Source organism: Taudactylus pleione, unplaced genomic scaffold (genome assembly GCF_031769625.1).
Source record: "Taudactylus pleione unplaced genomic scaffold, aTauple2 ptg000431l, whole genome shotgun sequence".
Lineage (NCBI taxonomy): Eukaryota > Metazoa > Chordata > Amphibia > Anura > Myobatrachidae > Taudactylus > Taudactylus pleione.
In genome coordinates, this window is record NW_028284833.1 from 431,900 (window position 1) to 450,494 (window position 18,595).

At 46.7% G+C, this 18,595-nt stretch overlaps 1 protein-coding gene across 3 annotated transcripts in view; it reads left to right on the forward strand.

Annotated features, from left to right (window-relative positions):
* Positions 1–556: 556 nt before the first annotated feature.
* The window catches only part of WDR55 (WD repeat domain 55), a 29,077-nt gene continuing 11,038 nt past the window's right edge, over positions 557–18,595 (forward strand). The window contains exons 1-5 of one of the 3 annotated variants that reach the window (XM_088447368.1): positions 557–839; positions 5,157–5,207; positions 6,274–6,431; positions 11,346–11,446; positions 18,424–18,511. In XM_088447368.1, coding sequence (XP_088303494.1) covers positions 756–839; positions 5,157–5,207; positions 6,274–6,431; positions 11,346–11,446; positions 18,424–18,511 — 482 coding nt within the window. In that variant the 5' untranslated portion in view covers positions 557–755. Of the gene's footprint in view, positions 840–974; positions 1,040–1,094; positions 1,143–5,156; positions 5,208–6,273; positions 6,432–11,345; positions 11,447–18,423; positions 18,512–18,595 lie in introns of those variants that run through there. The other 2 variants (XM_088447369.1, XM_088447370.1) reach the window with 2 other exon arrangements.

The window sequence follows — 18,595 nt, forward strand, 5'->3', positions numbered from 1 at the left end:
AACCACTACGCCAATTGTGCTGCCAGTACAGAGAACAATGTAATATTGTATCAAACCTGGGAGAGAGCTAAAGTACTAACCAACCAGCTTCCAATAGACGTTTTGCAGGCTGTGTTTATAAAATGAGTTAGGAGCTGATTGGTTGGTAATTTATTTTTTCCAATTTTATCTCTCCCAGCTTTGATAAATACCCCCCTAAATGTTTGAGGCACATATAGATAGAAACTGTTCACTTCGAATTACATTTTAAAATCATATTTAGTATAAATCTGCAATTATTGCCAGCTGCCATTACTTTCTAGGGACAGTCCCAGGTTTTATACACACTGTTGTCCATGTTTCCTATACAAACTAGAATCATTTTGTAATTTTTGCATGTTAGCTACAGTTCTCACCATCTATATACTTTAGTTTAATATCTATAATATACAGTAGTTTAATGCAAAAAAAAGTCTAATGACTTCAGAGAGCGTATATAGTATGCGACAACAATTCAGCAGCATTTCACAAACTCTATTTAATCTACTTTAATGTGAGTCGCGACACGACAGGGAATCCACTAATTGCTTTGCGGCCAGGTTTTTCCCCTTTCAAGTTAGACTAGAGAAGTCCTAGCAGCTGTCTCTACAAATAAAGTAATATTGGGAAAACTGTGACTTTGTTAACTGAACTAATAGATGAGCTGATATGTGGCCAGAATTGCAAGAGTTGGAATTTGTGTTGCATTTTCTAATATAGAATACAACAATAACGAAATGACTTGCCCATTGTATCCCTGTTGCTTTATGCAGCAACTAGGACCTTGCTGGACGGTTTTAAAAATGGCGGCGCCCATGGAGGTAAGAAGCGCATGTGCTGCTGCGTTTTATAGTGCAATACTGTACGTTGTTATTGAACCAGGTTAAATCAGCGTGTATTGAGGTGTCCTATTAATGAATGTCATATATATGAGTGCAGTGTAGCAGACTGCTCCTCCCTGAAGCGCTATCGCCGGGTTTCCTTCACAATTATGCCATGTTCCATGCAGCAGTTACTCGGGGTAGTTATTGGGGAGTGGTAGTACTAGTATCCACAGAAGCGGGTTCACCTCTCGATATACGTGTAGCGTAATAGGAGAGACAGCAGCTGGGATGTGTAATATGGTAATATGGTCTGTGTGTCAACACTTCATCTCATGCACATGGCAGATTGTCCCTTTTCTGATTTGCCACTAGTGATATGGTTGCTGCTATTTCCTAGTTGGAGAAAGGACCTCTGTGACGTATCCACCACGTGACCGCTGCAGGAGGCTGGACCGCTCCTGCATTACCATCCACTAGGGCATAGAGGGGGAATAAATATTTGTGGCGATCGCAGCGAGTCACCGTGCCCGAAGCGTGGCGAGCGGCCACTTTTGGTCCCCCGTTAGCATCCCCGCCCCTCCCCCTTTCAGGCCGGATCACGTGGGTGTGACGTCACAGGTCCATCTGCGCTGTACAGTCTAGTCCTAACCCTAGTGAGGGTGGTGTGTGCTCCTGCATTAGAAAAAAGGACACTTGGAAAATGTTTGGTTGTTATGGGCAACACCAGTCTGTACTGTAGGCGGGATGCACTATCCTCAAATATGAGGTCAAACCTCAGAAAATACAGTTTTTGGAGGTTGTACTGCTTTCCTCATACGCATCAATTTCTGGGAGGTGAAACATTTGGGAGCGCATTCCCAATGGGCAACGCCATCTATGGGCATTGCTACTGCTGTCATATACATACATATATATATATATGGATGGTCCGCATGCGATCCCTCCATAGTACATCTGGGGGGATACTTAATATTTGTGGGAAATTTGGTGTTTTCATGGAATTATGCTACAAATATTTAATCTATATAATGAGTGAGAAAGTGTGTCTCTTAGGGCCTGATTCAGAGCCGCTCGTAAGCGGCCGCTCGTTCGCTCCGAGCGATGTTTGCACATCTGCGCATGCGTATGGGTTGTAATGCGCATGCACCAACCAGTCAGTGCGGTCGGAAATCGTGTGCTCGCAAAATAGCGAATGCCTGCTAATTTGAGTGACAGGATGAGGCGTTTGTGGGTGGTAACAAGGGAAGGTGCTTGAAAACGGGGAGTGGAGATCCGAACGCAGGCGTGCCAAACTGTCAAAAAGGGCGTTTTAAGGGTGTTCATAATTAACAAAGCAGCGTCATCGAGCACGTCACTTGGTTGTCTTTTAGCCTGAACTGCTCGCATGATTGTGGTAGGAAAATGCTACCACAAGCACTGCGAGCAGTTCATACGCCTTTCGATGTACTCGATTAATCTAATAAATAGCGGAGATGACGTATGATGTGAGCGGCCAAGGGGCGTCTTTACAAAATAGCGAGCGCATTTTTCGTTCGCTCGTTCAGACATAGAGGCGTCAACATACCTCAAAGAGCGAGCGCTCTATTTAAATATCCGGCCCCTTTTGCTGAACGAGCAAGCGCAAATAGCGTCCGGCTCTGAATCAGGCCCTTAGTCCTTTATGCGTGGCCAGAGTTTTGTATCTAGCTTCACCAAATTTGGCAGGGTGGTGTATTTTGACAGGACTTAGGTTTTTGCCTAGACTTGAACTTTGTCAGGGCCACACACTGTCACACAATCCCATAAAACTGTTACACTTAAATTACACAGGTTCTGGTGCTGAGGGTCTGGCTACACACACACACACTTATACGGATCTCTTCCAAAGTGCTGTGTTACATCACTATTCCAACATACATGGAATACAGAGTTAAGCTGCATACACATGTAAAGATTTTCTGTCCAACTAGTTGATTGGTTGAAATGAAAATCTGGTAACGTATGGGAGTAACTGATGATCAGCAGTTTGCTCCTAAATGCCAGAAAACAGATGAAAATTTTTTTTTAAAGTTTGTGAAGTGTTTGATCTACATAATTTACTAAAACAACAGTTTTTGTCCATTTTCTGACATTCGGGGGCAAATTGCTGATTGTCATTTGCTTTCACACCTTATCAGATTTTCATTTCAACCAATAAACTAGTTGGATGGTTGGACAGAAAATCTTTACGTGTGTATGCAGCTTTAGTCGGCCCCCTGTGTTTGCATGATAAACTTTGACATTAAACAGTGTGTATTATTAGTATTTCACTCACTGTCTCATCTTACAGCACCCGCCCTGGGGGTCTGCAATCCCGCAAGCAGTACGGCAGCAGACTGTCAGTGTGTGGGAGGGGGGGGAGTGGAGTGGAGTGGAGAGGCAAGGCCAGGATCTCTATCGGCTGACTGAGATTTCCTGTTTCCTTTAACTCATCTGCGGCGGCTGGCTTGCGTGATCCGATGGGATAGCAGATAAGCCAATTCTGCGTCCTTGGATGCAACTTGGATCAGTAATTAATGTAGGAGGCGTGACACCTCCTGCTACGTTACCATAATACAGCTAGCACAGCTGCTAACATGTTAGCAGCTCCGATAGCATATCCGTCCGCAGCTGAGTCACCCCCACTGTTTTGCAGTGATTTCTGAAACGCAAGGATTTTGAAAGCTATGCTGATTTCTGTTCGGGAAGTCAGCCTGCTCCTGATATATCCCATTCCAAATATGGTATTAGAATACACCTGCCTGCATTCTCATTTACTCCTAATATGCATAATTATCCAGGTTATAAGCAAGGACTACTTAAAAATATGAAGGCTGCAGGTGTACTTCAGGGTCCAGTCTTCAACCCGGGGAATTGCCGGGTATCTCAGCTAGTGATAAATAGGCCCCTAAATGTATAGAAAAAAAGCAGATCCATACTAAATGTAAAGAAAATAACCATACTAATTTCACACACCAAGAAAAATCTGGATCCACACTAAACTCGCAGACTCCTGGATATTGGCAACTGAATAAGACAGAAAAACCCGTAACCACCCTAAATTCTCGTAATAATTTGTGAATTTACCTTTTTTGGCAGATCCAACAGTTACTGTTTAGTATGAATCGAACGTCATCAGTGTATTACTATATATTCCATAGGATCATGCGTTTCTTCTTCAGGGTCCACAGGGATACCATGGGGATATTATGGGTGGAGAGATCCAAGCACCAAACCGTTAAAGCCTCAGCTCCCAGGATGCCTTGGATCCTTCTCCATAGGCCTTCAGTTGTTCGTTTGATGCGGAAGAATCAAGATGCATCTTTGTAATGGGACTGCTCAGGCGGTCCTAAGCTTTTATTTTCTGTTTTACTTTATGTTTTTGGGTTGGCAGTACTAAGCGTCTGAATTAAGACGCATGTACTGCGACTCCATCTATCTCCGCCAGGCCGCAACACCAGTAACTGGGCTGGTGACTTTGGCGGGTCACGGCTATTTACAGTAGTGTCAACATTTGCAAGTTTTCCATGCAATGTCGGCATGCACGATGTGCTGTTCTAGAATTCCATCTCTTTGAATCTAAGTCCCCACTATCTATAAAGCGTTTTTCTAGATTACCACCGTGGCTGCTGCAAACTTATGATAGTTGTGCTCTAAATTTTAATATGTTAAGTCACTTTTTTTCAGGATGAGTAACACAAATTGTTAGTGACCATTTGGGTTCACAGTTATGTTGCTTGGGATAGGCAGAAGAATATCCTTAATGGAGCATACACACGATCAGATTTTTTCTTCAGATATGGACGATAACGATTTAAAAATCGCTCAGTCGTTCATATCTGATGAAAAATCGTTCATATCTGACATGCCTGAACGATGAACGATCAACGATGCGCGTTCCCGTTTGTCAGATAACGATATCTGACATCTGATGGGTTTGCAGTCAGACTTGGACGATTCCATTCATTTTAATGTAGGTAAAAATCGTTCAATCGTCCAAATCGTTCAAAACTTTGGTCAAATCGTCCAAATCGTTCAAATCGTTTAATCGTTCAGTCGTTCATCTGACAAATCTGACAAGTCTGACAAATCTGACCGTGTGTACGCTCCATTAAGATAGACGTAAGGAGCAAATAGGGTTGAGGTTGCCAAAAGGATAAATGAAAAGGGGCAGACTAGATGGGCCAAGTGGTTCTTATCTGCCGTCAAATTCTATGTCTTTGCATACGAACGATGATGTTAAGTAATATTTTTTGCTTGTGCAAACTTGTGTTTTAATGCAATGACTTATTTTTATGTGATTTCTGTTTCTTGTAGGCCGCCCCACTTAACAAAGACCTGGAAACAGATGATCAAGAAAGTCAACCGGTACAAATATTATTTTATTTTTTACCCTAAATGAACTGATTGTCAGGACGGGTGCTGTTGTGTATGACATTTTCCTATGGTGCCCTCACTCAAATACCTACCCTTCGTCTAAGACTTTCAAGTTGTCAAATATATTGCAGAGAACCTGTTTAATTATCCAGTTAATTGGTTTCTACTGCTACTTGCTCATTGTCTCTCCACTCTCTCGGTCACCCCTGTCTGTCTGCCCCTCCTTTTCGAATGCAAGCTCTCACGAGCAGGTCCCTCTTCCCTCGTGTGCCTTTCCTTCTTCTACTTATACCATCATCTAGTCCCTACTGTCTGCAACCCTTGGGTTCTGCTTATTTGGGTATTATGACTGCTGATGCAGCAATGTTTATATACCATGTCCATTTCCTGCAATTTTCTGTGCTGGAAGTCCCATTTTTTGTTGTCTTGTTCATACTGTTTCTCTCTATGTCCTGGGTAAGGCGCTGTGGACCCCTTGTAGCACCATATAAATAAAGGATAATAATAACATTTAATATCTTGGATAGGTAGGAGAAAGAGTCAAACAATTTAACCTTTTTGCTGCCAGATGTGTGTGTGTGCGCAAGTTTTACGCTTCAGACGTTGAATGAATGTTTTCAAATTTTTTTGCTGCATGGGTTATGCTTACAATAAAGTTTTTTTCATCGACCCATATAAAATTTATATTGTTCTATTTGGGGTTTTTTTTGTACAAATTTTCTATTCTGTTGTGAAGCAGTGGAGGGTCTAGTTTCTGGCAAAGCCACCGGAAAATGCCTCTTAACTTCTGTGCAATTTGCAAAGGGTTAATGCCATAGAAAGGTGCCTTTGTCTCCATTTACCTGTACATATCGATTCTAGATGGTTAACTTGTAACACAGAAAATATATATACTTTTATGGTGTGGATGGGTGTTTCTGAGAAATCAGATCCTCGTAGATTCTATGCAGGTGGCTCTCTGGAACTAGAGGGGAATCTTCATGGCCTGGCATGTAAAAAGATTCAAGAGAGGGTACTAGGTAGCCTAATAAATACCCCATATGCTCAATTTGTACAGGATGAGACTGAAGAGCTTGACGACACCCCAGGCCCCGCAGAACCCAGGGTGAGGGATACACCGGGGGACATATCTTTTGAGGCTGCTGTGAATACCATTGCGTTTCACCCCAGTCGGGATATCCTCGCTGCTGGAGACGTAGATGGAGATGTGTTTGTGTAAGTAATCAAGTAAAAGATCTTTTCTTTTTAAATATTGGACTGGTGAGGCTGATTTCCCTAATGTCCCTCCCCTGACATTGCAGAGCTTCTCACTCAGGACTCCTGTAGCATCCATTCTCTGTCCTATCTGCACTAACCTTTTGCTGCCAAACCAAAGGGATAACCCTTATTTCTGCTCAATAGATCAACCAATAGTTGCTGCACTGGTTTTTCTGTGTTCCCTGCTTCATTCGGAAATCCCCTCCACTTCTTTTCAGCTTCTTAAGTGGTCAATTGTGTTTCATTGTTCCTTATCCGGTGCTGATTAAGCAGTGAGATTTGACGGACTGTTCAGCTGCTTTATATGCACATGTCCGTCCTGTCTAATACATGATATGATGGGCTGTACTTAACATACATTGCAGGGTATTGAAAGGCAGGTGATATTGGAAAGATGTAAACTCTGACACAGATAAAACTCAGAAATGGTGAAGACAAATATAGGAGTCAATTCAATTAGCGGCAGATATAGAGGGATGCCCGTGATGTGCCATTGGAACACCGGCAACAGCACCGTAAATCACACGTTGGCAGACCTGTAGGGGTGCATACTAAAATATGCAATTTAGGGGCTACTGTATGTGCGGCTGATATGCACACTAAATGTGCTAATGCACGTAATTGAAATGCTAGTAGTGTTTAGGAGAATATAATGTGCTGAAGGCAACTGTCCAGCATAAAATGGCTACGCCACTGGTTCCGCTCCAGATAGTTTTTTTTTATTTGTTGTTTTTTGTTTGTATTTTTTACAATGGGAAGGTCATACAAGTGTTGGTGTGATTTGTAATATCACTGGAGACTTCTGTCTCATGACACATGATTTACAGGCCTACAGAAAGGTATATTTATTTTTGTTAAGAAAAAAAAAATCACGTTATTAATAAAATATACTCTTCAGATTTTCTACTGTTTCTTTGTGTGTGTTGTTACTAATTTTAATGGAAACCCCTTATATGAAGAACCACTTCTTAATACTCTATAGTTTCTATTAAAACAATTTTAAGGTTATAATACAAAGAAAAAATGGTAACAGCGCTACACCTTCTGATTCTGTATGTTGTACTTACTTCAGGCAGATGCCTGTGCTACGTGTCCTGATTGTCATTATTGATATTTATCAAGTATTCCACAAACTATCATGATCTATGCAGAAACTTCTGTTTACTGGATTAAAAATGGCATATAGGCAGTATGATACCAGCATGTATTCAATGTAATACAATGTAATCACAATGGTTTGCAGTGCAGAGAACCTACTAGATGCTTGTTAATGTGGTTCAATGGTGATTAGATACAAATTGGGTGCACTTTACTGAAACTCTTGGTGGGAATTAAGGGGGGTGGTGGAGTATTTAAGGCTTGTATGTGCAAAAGTGAGACTAGCGGCGTCCTGCTGTCTCATCAATTGGAATGTAGTTCAATTGTCCCAAACGAAACAGTCTGTAAGCATTGTACTATTAATTGTTGCACGGGATGTCTTCTGGTCAGAAGAGAGGAAAACCACTTGGGCTACGGTGCAGGATCTCCGGACCTGGGTCGTGCAGGGTGTTGATGAAGTGAGTGATACGTCTAATGAAAGACTGTATCCTACACCTCAACTAAGTGACCTGCCATTTCCCTGTCTGGGGAGGGGAATCGCCGGACGCGACCACTCGTGGCCTGATCCGGCTTCCCCCTCCTTGTTCAGAGACTTACCTGTCTTCCTGTCTCCCCGTGTGACTGGATCCCTCCTCCTCCTGCCCGAGTGTTGTATCTTCTGTTTGGTGGTTGCGTCTGTGCCGACCTGATGCTCTGTTCCTTCTCCGATGCTGTTACTTCCTGGTCACGTGTGCAGTGGCCGGTCACGTGATGCGGCTTTGTCCGGATTTGGAATAGCAGTAGTTCTTTGCTTATGCAGTAGTTCTTTACTTGTATAAATGGGAATACAGTCAGGTGCATAAATATTGGGACATTGACAGAATTTTCATATTTTGGCCTCAATTCACCACCACAATGGCTTTGAAATGAAACAAACAAGATGTGCTTTAACTGCAGACTTTCAGATTTAATTTGAGGGTAATTACATCCAAATCAGGTGAACCGTGTAGGAATTACAACGGTTTCTATATGTGCCTCCCACTTTTTAAGGGGCCAAAAGTAATGGGACAAACTAAACAATCCTAAATCTAACTTTCACTTTTTAATACTTTGTTGCAAATCCTTTGCAGGCAATTACAGCCTGAAGTCTGGAACGCATAGACATCACCAGACGCTGGGTTTGATCCCTGGTGATGCTCTGCCAGGCCTCTACTGCAAATGTCTTCAGTACCTGCTTGTTCTTGGGGCATTTTCCCTTCAGTTTTGTCTTCATCAAGTGAAATGCATGCTCAATCGGATTCAGGTCAGGGGATTGACTTGCCATTGCATAACATTCCACTTTTTAGCCTTAAAAAACTCTTTGGTTGCTTTTGCAGTATGCTTCGGGTCATTGTCCATCTGCACTGTGAAGCGCCGTCCAATGAGTTCTGAAGCATTTGACTGAATATGAGCATATAATATTGCCCGAAACACTTCAGAATTCACTCTGCTGCTTTTGTGAGCAGTCACATCATCAATAAATACAAGGGAACCAGTTCCATTGGCAGCCATACATGCCCACGCCATGACACTACCACCACCATGCTTCACTGATGAGGTGGTATGTTTTGGATCACGAGCAGTTCCTTTCCTTCTCCATACTCTTCTCTTCCCATCACTCTGGTACAAGTTGATCTTTGTCTCATCTGTCCACAGGTTGTTGTTCCAGAACTGTAATGGCTTTTTTAGATGTTGTTTGGCAAACTTTAATCTGGTCTTCCTGTTTCTGAGGCTCACCAATGGTTTACATCTTGTGGTGAACCCTCTATATTCACTCTTGTGAAGTCTTCTTTTGCTTGTTGACTTTGACACATATGCACCTACCTCCTGGAGAGTGTTCTTGATTTGGCCAACTGTTGTAAAGGGGTTTTTCTTCACCAGGGAAATAATTCTTCTGTCATCCACCACAGTTGTTTTCCGTGGTCTTCCGGGTCTTTTGGTGTTGCTGAGCTCTCCGGTGCGTTCTTTCTTTTTAAGAATGTTCCAAACAGTTGATTTGGCCACACCTAATGTTTTTGCTATCTCTCTGATGGGTTTGTTTTGATTTTTCAGCCTAATGATGGCTTGCTTCACTGATAGTGACAGCTCTTTGGATCTCATATTGAGAGTTGACAGCAACTGATTCCAAATGCAAATGTCACACTTAGAATCAACTCCAGACCTTTTACCTGCTTAATTGATAATGAAATAACGAGGGAATAGCCCACACCTATCCATGAAATAGCTTTTGAGTTGATAGTCCCATTACTTTTGGCCCCTTAAAAAGTGGGAGGCACATATAGAAACTGTTGTAATTCCTACACCGTTCACCTGATTTTGATGTAATTACCCTCAAATTAAATCTGAAAGTCTGCAGTTAAAGCACATCTTGTTTGTTTCATTTCAAAGCCATTGTGGTGGTGAATAGAGGCCAAAATATGAAAATTCTGTTAATGTCCCAATATTTATGGACCTGACTGTATATTCACTGTGTTGGTCTGATACATCTCCAACGCGTTTCAACCATTAAAGATCTTCCTCTGGGATTAGTAATGATGGGTGATTATTTTAGTGAAACAGTTAAATGTGCTTGTATTCCCCGCCTTCAAATCTGATTGGTCCTCATTGCCATTATTAGATTGGTCGGCTATTCATTCACTCAACCGCTGTATGTTACTGTGTGGCTTTGAATCAGGGCTTTTGAATAAAAATCTGTTCAAATAATTTAACCTACTGTATGGGAGGTTCTGTCAAAAAAAGTGATAAGGTGTTCATCTTAGTATATTCGTTATTCATTGTATAAATAGTGCATTTGACTTAACCAATCCACTTGTAATTGTAATATATTCATTTGGTATAATAAAAGATAACTAAACTAGCTCTGCATGCTACTGTCTAACTAAACTAATTGCACAATAAAGCAGTACATGCTGCAATCTATCTACACTATTTACAATTACATGTACCCCTAGCTTCTGAGGTGAACGTTGCTATAGGTTTTAAGGTTATGTCCGTACCCAGAGCCACCATTGCTTGCTATGAGATTCATTACAGCCAAATAAGGTAAGTTGCGGATATTGCATTTAGGTGCAGCTTTGCCCTAAGGGCTTGATACAGACCCGCTCGCTAGGTGCGTTCGCCCGCAGCCGTCAGCTGCTACAGTATGCAAATCCTGTGATCGCACGGCAAGACATAAGTAAGCCCACTATGTCTTAGCGTTCGATCGCGGTCCGCATGTAAGACGCCCACTTTTCCTTCATAACAATTGTCATCTCTAGTAAGTGTATGCAACTATCAGTAACATCGAGTACCATCGGACCCATGCGCAGCACTTGTGGTTGACCATACCCTACCGTAAGCACTGCGATCACTGCAGTGTGTAACACAGCCAGGTGACATGTACAATGACGCTGCGTCTAAATTATGCACGCCCCTGAAACGCCGTTGAAACGCTCAGGTACGCCTTAGTTTGCACCACCACACCCCCGTTTTCATCGACCTTCCCCTGTCACCACCCACAAACGGCTCGTCCTGTCACTCATTCTAGCGAGCCGTCTGTGTTCAACATGCAATCGCTTCCCGATCGCAGTGACTGGTTCGCGCACGATCACTGCGTCTTGCGCATGCGCAGATAGCGAAAATCGTTCAGCTGCGTACGAACAAAGCCTAGCGAGCGGGTCTGAATCGGGTCCCTAAGCTGTAGAGTTTTGTTAATGCTCTCTCAGCAATTAGATACTAATGTAGACTAACAGAGTAATGAATCGTTATTAATTTCAGGTATTCATATTCCTGCCTGGAGGATGGGAACAAAGAACTTTGGTCTTCAGGGCATCACCTGAAATCATGTAGAGATGCTGCTTTTACCAGTGATGGACAACGTAAGATGTTACTTTCACACCTAATACATTCTGAATTTATGATTTTTATAAAATAAAAAAAATAAAAAATTTAAATTTAATTTTTGTAAGGTGTATTTGGCTAGAGTTCGAGCACCTTATTGTATTCAGTCCCTGGAATGTCCTCTATTTTGAAGTGGGCGGGGATAGAATGACCTGTTACCAATCAGAACATTAGAGCACAGAGTACTTCAGGAGATATGTGTGCTGAACTTGTGGGAGGCAGTATCCTGTCTAGTAGTGTGATATTATATATTATATCCCATTGTAGGGTATGCTGTCACAGGCCAGTTTATCCTCTTACTATAGAACAGGTTAACTGATTGCCTAATGAAAGGGAAACCTATTTAGAATAGGGGCTGTCAACTCCAGTCTTCAAGTACCACTAACAGGACATATTTTGTGGATTTATTTAATCATGCACAGGTGGGTTAATCTATTTCTACTTCAGGGTCCATAGGGGGTCCACAGAGTTGACTTGGGGTATAGCTGGATCTGGATCCATGGGCACCACGCAGTTAAAGCTTTGCTGCTCCCAGGATGCACTTGGGTCCGTCCTCCTCTGTACCCCGGCCACAGGCACCTCAGTTTTAGTTGGTGCCCGGCCGGAGTCGGGTCACCCTGCGCAGTGGGGCTGCATAAGCAGCCCCTAAGCTTTATTCTTTATTTCAAAAAAAAAAAAAAGATTTTATTATTTTATTTTTACTGTCTTCAGAGCGGCAGCATCAGACTGTCCATCTGGACGTCTACGCTGCCGCTCCAACAGCCCCGCTGGCGCTGCGACGCCGGTACTGATCCGGGGATCGCAGCGGGACCCCGGAGTCAGTACTAGCGTGGCTCCGGGACCACCCAAGGACTGCTGCCGGACTGAAGGGGCCAGGTAAGCCGCGTGCAGCGCTGTCAGCGCTGCACGCGGGGATAATGCAGTCTTCATGCCGCCGGTCTCTGGGGACAGACCGGCGGCGCTAGTAGCGGCGGCGGGCTCCCCCTCTTCAGGAATACCCCGCGTGACCTCTGGCCCCCGGGGTGTAAGTACCGGCGGGGAACCGGCTTCCCCGGGGGTTTAGTACTAGCAGGGGAGGCAGCCTTCCCTGCTTCAGCGCTCCTCCCCTCAGCCCAGCGCGCCTTCTCTCATGTGTGCTGGCGTCGCTGGGCTGTTATCTCCTGGCCACTCCTCCCTCAGAGCTCTCCGGCGGCCATCTTCAGGCAGCATCGCAGAGCTCCCAGGCAGGCTTCCAGTGGACCAGTCCCCCTGTGTACCTCTCCCCCTGCAAAGGACAGTGTTCACAGCGCTATAGCCCTCCCAGACACTGAATCTGGGAGGATGATTGTAGCGGAAGGTGCAGTGAGTAATACTTCTCTGCATGGTATGTGACTTTTTGCTAGTGCTGCTGTCTGTGCTTATTTTCTACTTACTGTCAGCTTTTTACCTATCCCAAATGTTCTTTCTGTGTACCTCACTTATATAAATCTACGTATTTGTGAGGTCCGTCACATACTGCGGTGTGCTCCTCAGTACCATATTGTGGGCTGTTTGGGTTGCATACTTGGGAGTGCGTGGGTGTTATACGCCTTACCTTGTTTCAGTGAGACACTTTTATTGCAAAAAAGTTTGTGTCATGTCTGATGAGGGGAATGAGCGCTCCGAGACTCCTGTGTTGTTTTCCTGCCGACGCTGTTCGGCAGGGGTTGACGGGGCAGATTTGTCTCAGGACGGTCTGTGCGGGCGGTGCCAGTTGGTACCTGGACCCTCTAAACCCCCGGTGGCGCAGGATCCTCCGTGGGCAATGTTTACGCAAGTGCTGGCGTCAATCGCGGACCGACTTGCGGTCCCGACTGCGGCCCCTACTAGGGCGTTGCCCCAGCCTACCGTGCCCCGTTCCCCGGGTGTGACTCGTCTGGTGCAGTCTCCTCCTGGGTCTCAGACTGTGGGTCCTTATGCGGGTTTGCCGGTATACGTGCAATCCCCCACGGTGCCGCAGCAGTCGATGGTACCTTTTCAGGGGTATCCTCAGGCAGTACCCCCGCCTTGGGTGGACGTCCTCTCCAGCTCTGTTCAGAGTCTGGCGGCTTCGTCATCGGCTTTTCAACATATGTTGCACAGTGATTTGCCCCCACGGGCGTCCAAGCGTTCCGTTCCGGCTTCACTGGCGGCTCAGTTCACGGACACGGACGTGTCTTCGGATGACGGGGAGATCCATGAAGACTCTGACTCGGATGCCGGGGCCCAGGAGATGGAGGCTAAGTCTTCCATTAATGTGCCGGCATTGGTTAGGGCGGTGCGGGCCATCCTTCACATTGAGGAGGATGTGCCCGCCCCCAGGTCAAAATACCCAAATTTTAAAAAGGCCAAGGTAGCTTCGACTGTTTTTCCCCTGTCCGATCAATTGACGGATCATATGGCAGGGGCCTGGCAGTTGCCCAGCAAGAGGTTCCAACCGCAGAAGCGGTTGGCTTCGAACTATCCGTTTCCGGAGGCTCATTGCAGGAAGTGGGAAACTCCTCCAGCGGTGGATTCCCACGTTACCCGCTTAATTAAAAGCGCTACGCTGCCTTTGCCGTCGATCTCCTCCCTGAAGGATCCCACGGACAGGAAGGTGGAGACTTGTTTGAAGTCTATCTACTCTCTCTCGGGGGCGGTGGCCCGTCCATCCATGGCCATCTCTTGGGTGGCCCTGGCCATCGAGAGCTGGGCCAATGCTTTGGAGGATACCTTTCCGGAAGATGCTCCGGAGATCCAGAGAGCGTTGATAGGTCAAATGAGGGATGCGGCTTCCTACATTGGGGAAGCATCGTTAGACGCAAGCCTGCTAACCTCTCGGGTGTCGGCTGCAGCTGTGTCGGCGCGTCGGTCCTTGTGGCTGAGGTCTTGGAGAGCTGACGCTGACTCCAAAAAGGGACTGGAGGCCTTACCTTTTAATGGGGAGTTGCTTTTTGGTCCAGACTTGGACAAAATTGTGGACACTCTGGCTAAGTCTAAATCAGCCTTCCTCCCTTCGGCTTCTGCTCCTACCAAGGTACGGAGCTCTGCTTTTCGGTCCTTTCGGGTTCAGGGCAAGGTAAAAGGTCAGTCCTTCCCGAGGCAGTCGACGACCAAGGCCGCTTCTAAGCCCAAGAAGCAGCCCTGGAGTGCCAGGCGCCCCTCTTCCAAGCAGGAAGATAAACCTTCTGCCTGATGGGACGGGCCTCCCTCTGGGGGACCCCAGAGTGGGAGGCCGACTTCTTCTATTTGCCCAGTGCTGGCACAATACCACCACGGATGCCTGGGTTCGAGAAGTGGTCTCCCAGGGGTACACCCTGTCTTTTCGGCACAGACCGCCCCACCACTTTTCTGCACGAGTCCTTCTCAGGATACGACCAAGTCTTTACAGGTTCAGGAAGCTATAGAGTCCTTGCTGACAGCAGGGGTCATTGTTCCCGTTCCTCAATTACAACGAGGGACGGGGTACTATTCTTCTCTGTTTCTGGTGCGGAAACCCAATGGTTCTCATCGCCCTATCCTCAACTTGAAGTCTCTGAACAAATTCCTCAGAGTTCCCAAGTTCAGGATGGAAACGTTACGTTCCATCATTCTGGCGATGGAACCGGGGGATTACATGGTGTCCCTGGATATCCAGGACGCCTACCTCCATGTTCCGATAGCACCTTCGCACCAGCGGTATCTGAGGTTCGCTATCCTTCAACACCATTACCAGTTCCGGGCGCTACCCTTTGGTCTCTCCACGGCACCGAGGGTGTTCACTAAGATTATGGCGGTCATGGCCGCACATCTTCGGAACCAGAATGTACGGCTACTACCGTATCTGGACGACCTCCTGTTGCTGGCGAGTTCCCCGGAGGTACTGCTTCATCATCTCCACTTGACGGTCGCTTGCCTGCAAGCGCACAGGTGGCTGATAAATTGGAAAAAGTCCTCCCTGATTCCATCTCAGCGGATGGTTCATTTGGGAGCCCTGCTGGATTCTCGTCAGCAAAGGATCTTCCTGACCCCGGAGAAGGTCTCCTCCCTGCAGCTGAGGATACACAGTTGCCTGAGCAGTTGCCGCCTGTCGGTCCATTCGGCTATGAGGGTTTTGGGCTCCATGGTGTCAGCATTCGACATGGTGGAATTTGCCCAGTTCCATTCCCGGCCTCTGCAGGGGCTGATTCTATCGGAATGGAACGGGTTACCTCACCGGATCCGCTCTCAGTTGCTGGTGTTGTCCCCGGAGGTTCGGCAGTCTTTGGCTTGGTGGCTTCAGACAGCTCATCTGGTCGAAGGGCGCCCCTTTTGGATCCCGGACTGGGTCCTGCTCACGACGGATGCCAGTCTTCGGGGTTGGGGGGCAGTGACTGGCTCGTTGTCACTTCAGGGTTGTTGGTCTGCGGAAGAAGCTCTTCTTCCCATCAACATTCTGGAACTGCGGGCGGTTTATCGGGCCCTGCAGTCGTCCGGTCCCGCTCTTCACGGACGGGCGGTTCAGGTGCAGTCCGACAACGCCACCACGGTGGCGTATATCAACCACCAAGGAGGAACTCGAAGTCGGGCAGCGATGTCGGAGGTGTCTCGCATCCTTGCTTGGGCGGAGTGTCACATTCCAGCGATCTCGGCAGTCTTCATTCCCGGAGTCCTCAATTGGGAGGCGGACTTCCTCAGCCGTCACGACGTGCATCCCGGGGAATGGTCGCTTCACCCAGAGGTGTTTCAGCTACTCGTGGACAGGTGGGGGCTGCCGGAGCTGGACTTGATGGCCTCCCGTCACAATCACAAGTTGCCCGTTTACGGGTCAAGGACAAGAGACGCAGGCGCCAGTCTGGTAGACGCGCTGTCGGTGAAATGGACGTTTCACCTGGCGTATCTGTTTCCTCCGATATCCTTACTTCCTCGGGTTCTGCGGAAATTCAAGCAGGACGGCGGCACGCTCGTGCTGGTGGCTCCGGCGTGGCCCAGACGTCCTTGGTACTCCGATCTGAGGTGTCTCTCCATCGACGCTCCGTACCTTCTTCCTCAGCGTCGGGACCTGTTGTCTCAAGGGCCCTGCCTTTACCCGGATCTGGGTCGGCTGTCTTTGACGGCGTGGCTCTTGAGACAGCCGTCTTGAGGTCTAGGGGTTTCTCCAGTTCAGTCATTGGTACCATGCTTAGGGCACGCAAGCCTGCCTCCGCACGGATTTACCACAGGGTGTGGCGCACTTACTTTCAGTGGTGTGAATCCAGAAACTATGATCCTCAGGTGTTCCGGGTTTCCAGAATCTTGGAGTTCCTTCAATCAGGTTTGGACCTCGGCTTATGCCTGGCCTCTCTGAAGGTTCATGTGTCTGCTTTGTCCGTGTGGTTTCAGCGACGGATTGCTACACTACCGGATGTTCACACCTTTTTCCAGGGTGTTCTCAGGATACAGCCTCCCTTCGTGCCTCCTGTGGCTCCTTGGGACTTGGCGGTGGTGCTACGGGTCTTGCAGGGTCCTCCTTTTGAGCCTCTTGAGGTGGTGGACCTCAGGTGGCTGACGTTCAAGACCGTTTTTCTCCTAGCAATTGCTTCTGCCAGGAGGGTGTCAGAGTTGGGGGCGCTTTCCTGTCGCCCCCCTTTTCTGATTTTTCATCAGAACAGAGCGGTGCTCCGCACTCCTCCTGAGTTTTTGCCCAAAGTGGTCTCAAAGTTCCACATTAATCAGGAACTTGTTGTGCCAGCTTTTCAGTCACCTGATCTTTCAGCTGGTGAGGCTTCCTTAGATGTAGTCCGGGCACTTAGAATCTATGTGGATCGGACTGCTTCGGTTAGGAAGTTGGATTCTTTGTTTGTCCTCTTCGGTTTTCACAAGAGGGGTTGGCCTGCCAACAAGCAAACGTTAGCCCGTTGGCTTCGTTCCGTTATTTGTGAGGCTTATGCACAGGAGGGTTTACCTGTGCCAGCCTCTGTTAAGGCTCATTCCACTCGTTCTGTGGGTCCCTCTTGGGCTGCTAGACGTGGCGCCTCCGCTGTTCAGCTGTGTAAGGCGGCCACTTGGTCTTCAATTCAAACGTTTTTGAGGTTCTATGCGTTTGACACCTTCGCCTCTCAGGATGCATCCTTTGGGCGCCGGGTACTCCTTTCAGCACAGGAGCGTCCCCGCCCTTAGTTGAACTGCTTTGGGACATCCCCAAGGTCAACCCTGTGGACACCCTATGGACCCTGAAGTAGAAAACAAGAGATATGGTAAGAACTTACCTTTGTTATCTCTGTTTCTACGAAGTCCATAGGGTCCACAGGGCGCCCGCCCTGACGCACCTGGCTTCAAATGGGCTGTGTGGCTGGTCACCGGTTTTCCGTCTCCCATTTCTGTGAGTATGGTTTCTTGTGTGTTCCAGTCTTCCTTCTCTCTGTTTAGTCTCCTCCTCCGGCCTTAGCTGCTTACCAACTGAGGTGCCGGGGGCGGGGTATAGAGGAGGACGGACCCAAGTGCATCCTGGGAGCAGCAAAGCTTTAACTGCGTGGTGTCCATGGATCCAGATCCAGCTATACCCCAAGGTCAACCCTGTGGACCCTATGGACTTCGTAGAAACAGAGATAACAAAGGTAAGTTCTTACCATATCTCTTGTTTTTGCTGGATCAGCAATTATCCCACCCGCTTCCACAGACAGAAATCCTGAAAACAAGACCTGTTGGGAAAACTTGAGGACTGAGGTTGAGAGCAACTGATTTTATTGAATAAAGGCTTCTGACCTGAAAAAAACTAGTTGTTCTATATGGATGCATTAATGGGTCAGGAGCCTATAGATTTATACAGACGTGATTGAAAATAAAAGCTAATCTAGAGGAGCTGACCTATACTACATTTGGCAAATCAGACAATACAGAGTAAATGTACGGAAAGGGAGGGGGCTGGTCACAGCATGACCTCACTGTATGGTCCCGGCAGGTGTGTTTATGTACTGTTTACGTACTCTACATGGATAATATAAATGCTGTTTTGTAATCTTTATATCTATTATTCATTTAGAACTTTTTACCGTTTCTAAAGACAAGTCCATTCATATTCTCAACGTGGAGGAGGGAAAGCTTGTGAAGCGCATTACCAAAGCCCATGAGTAAGGATATCCTTCATAACTTTACAGGGTCCTAGAGGTGTTGCAGACCCAGTGGTTGATATCCCCAAAGCCTCCAGGATACCC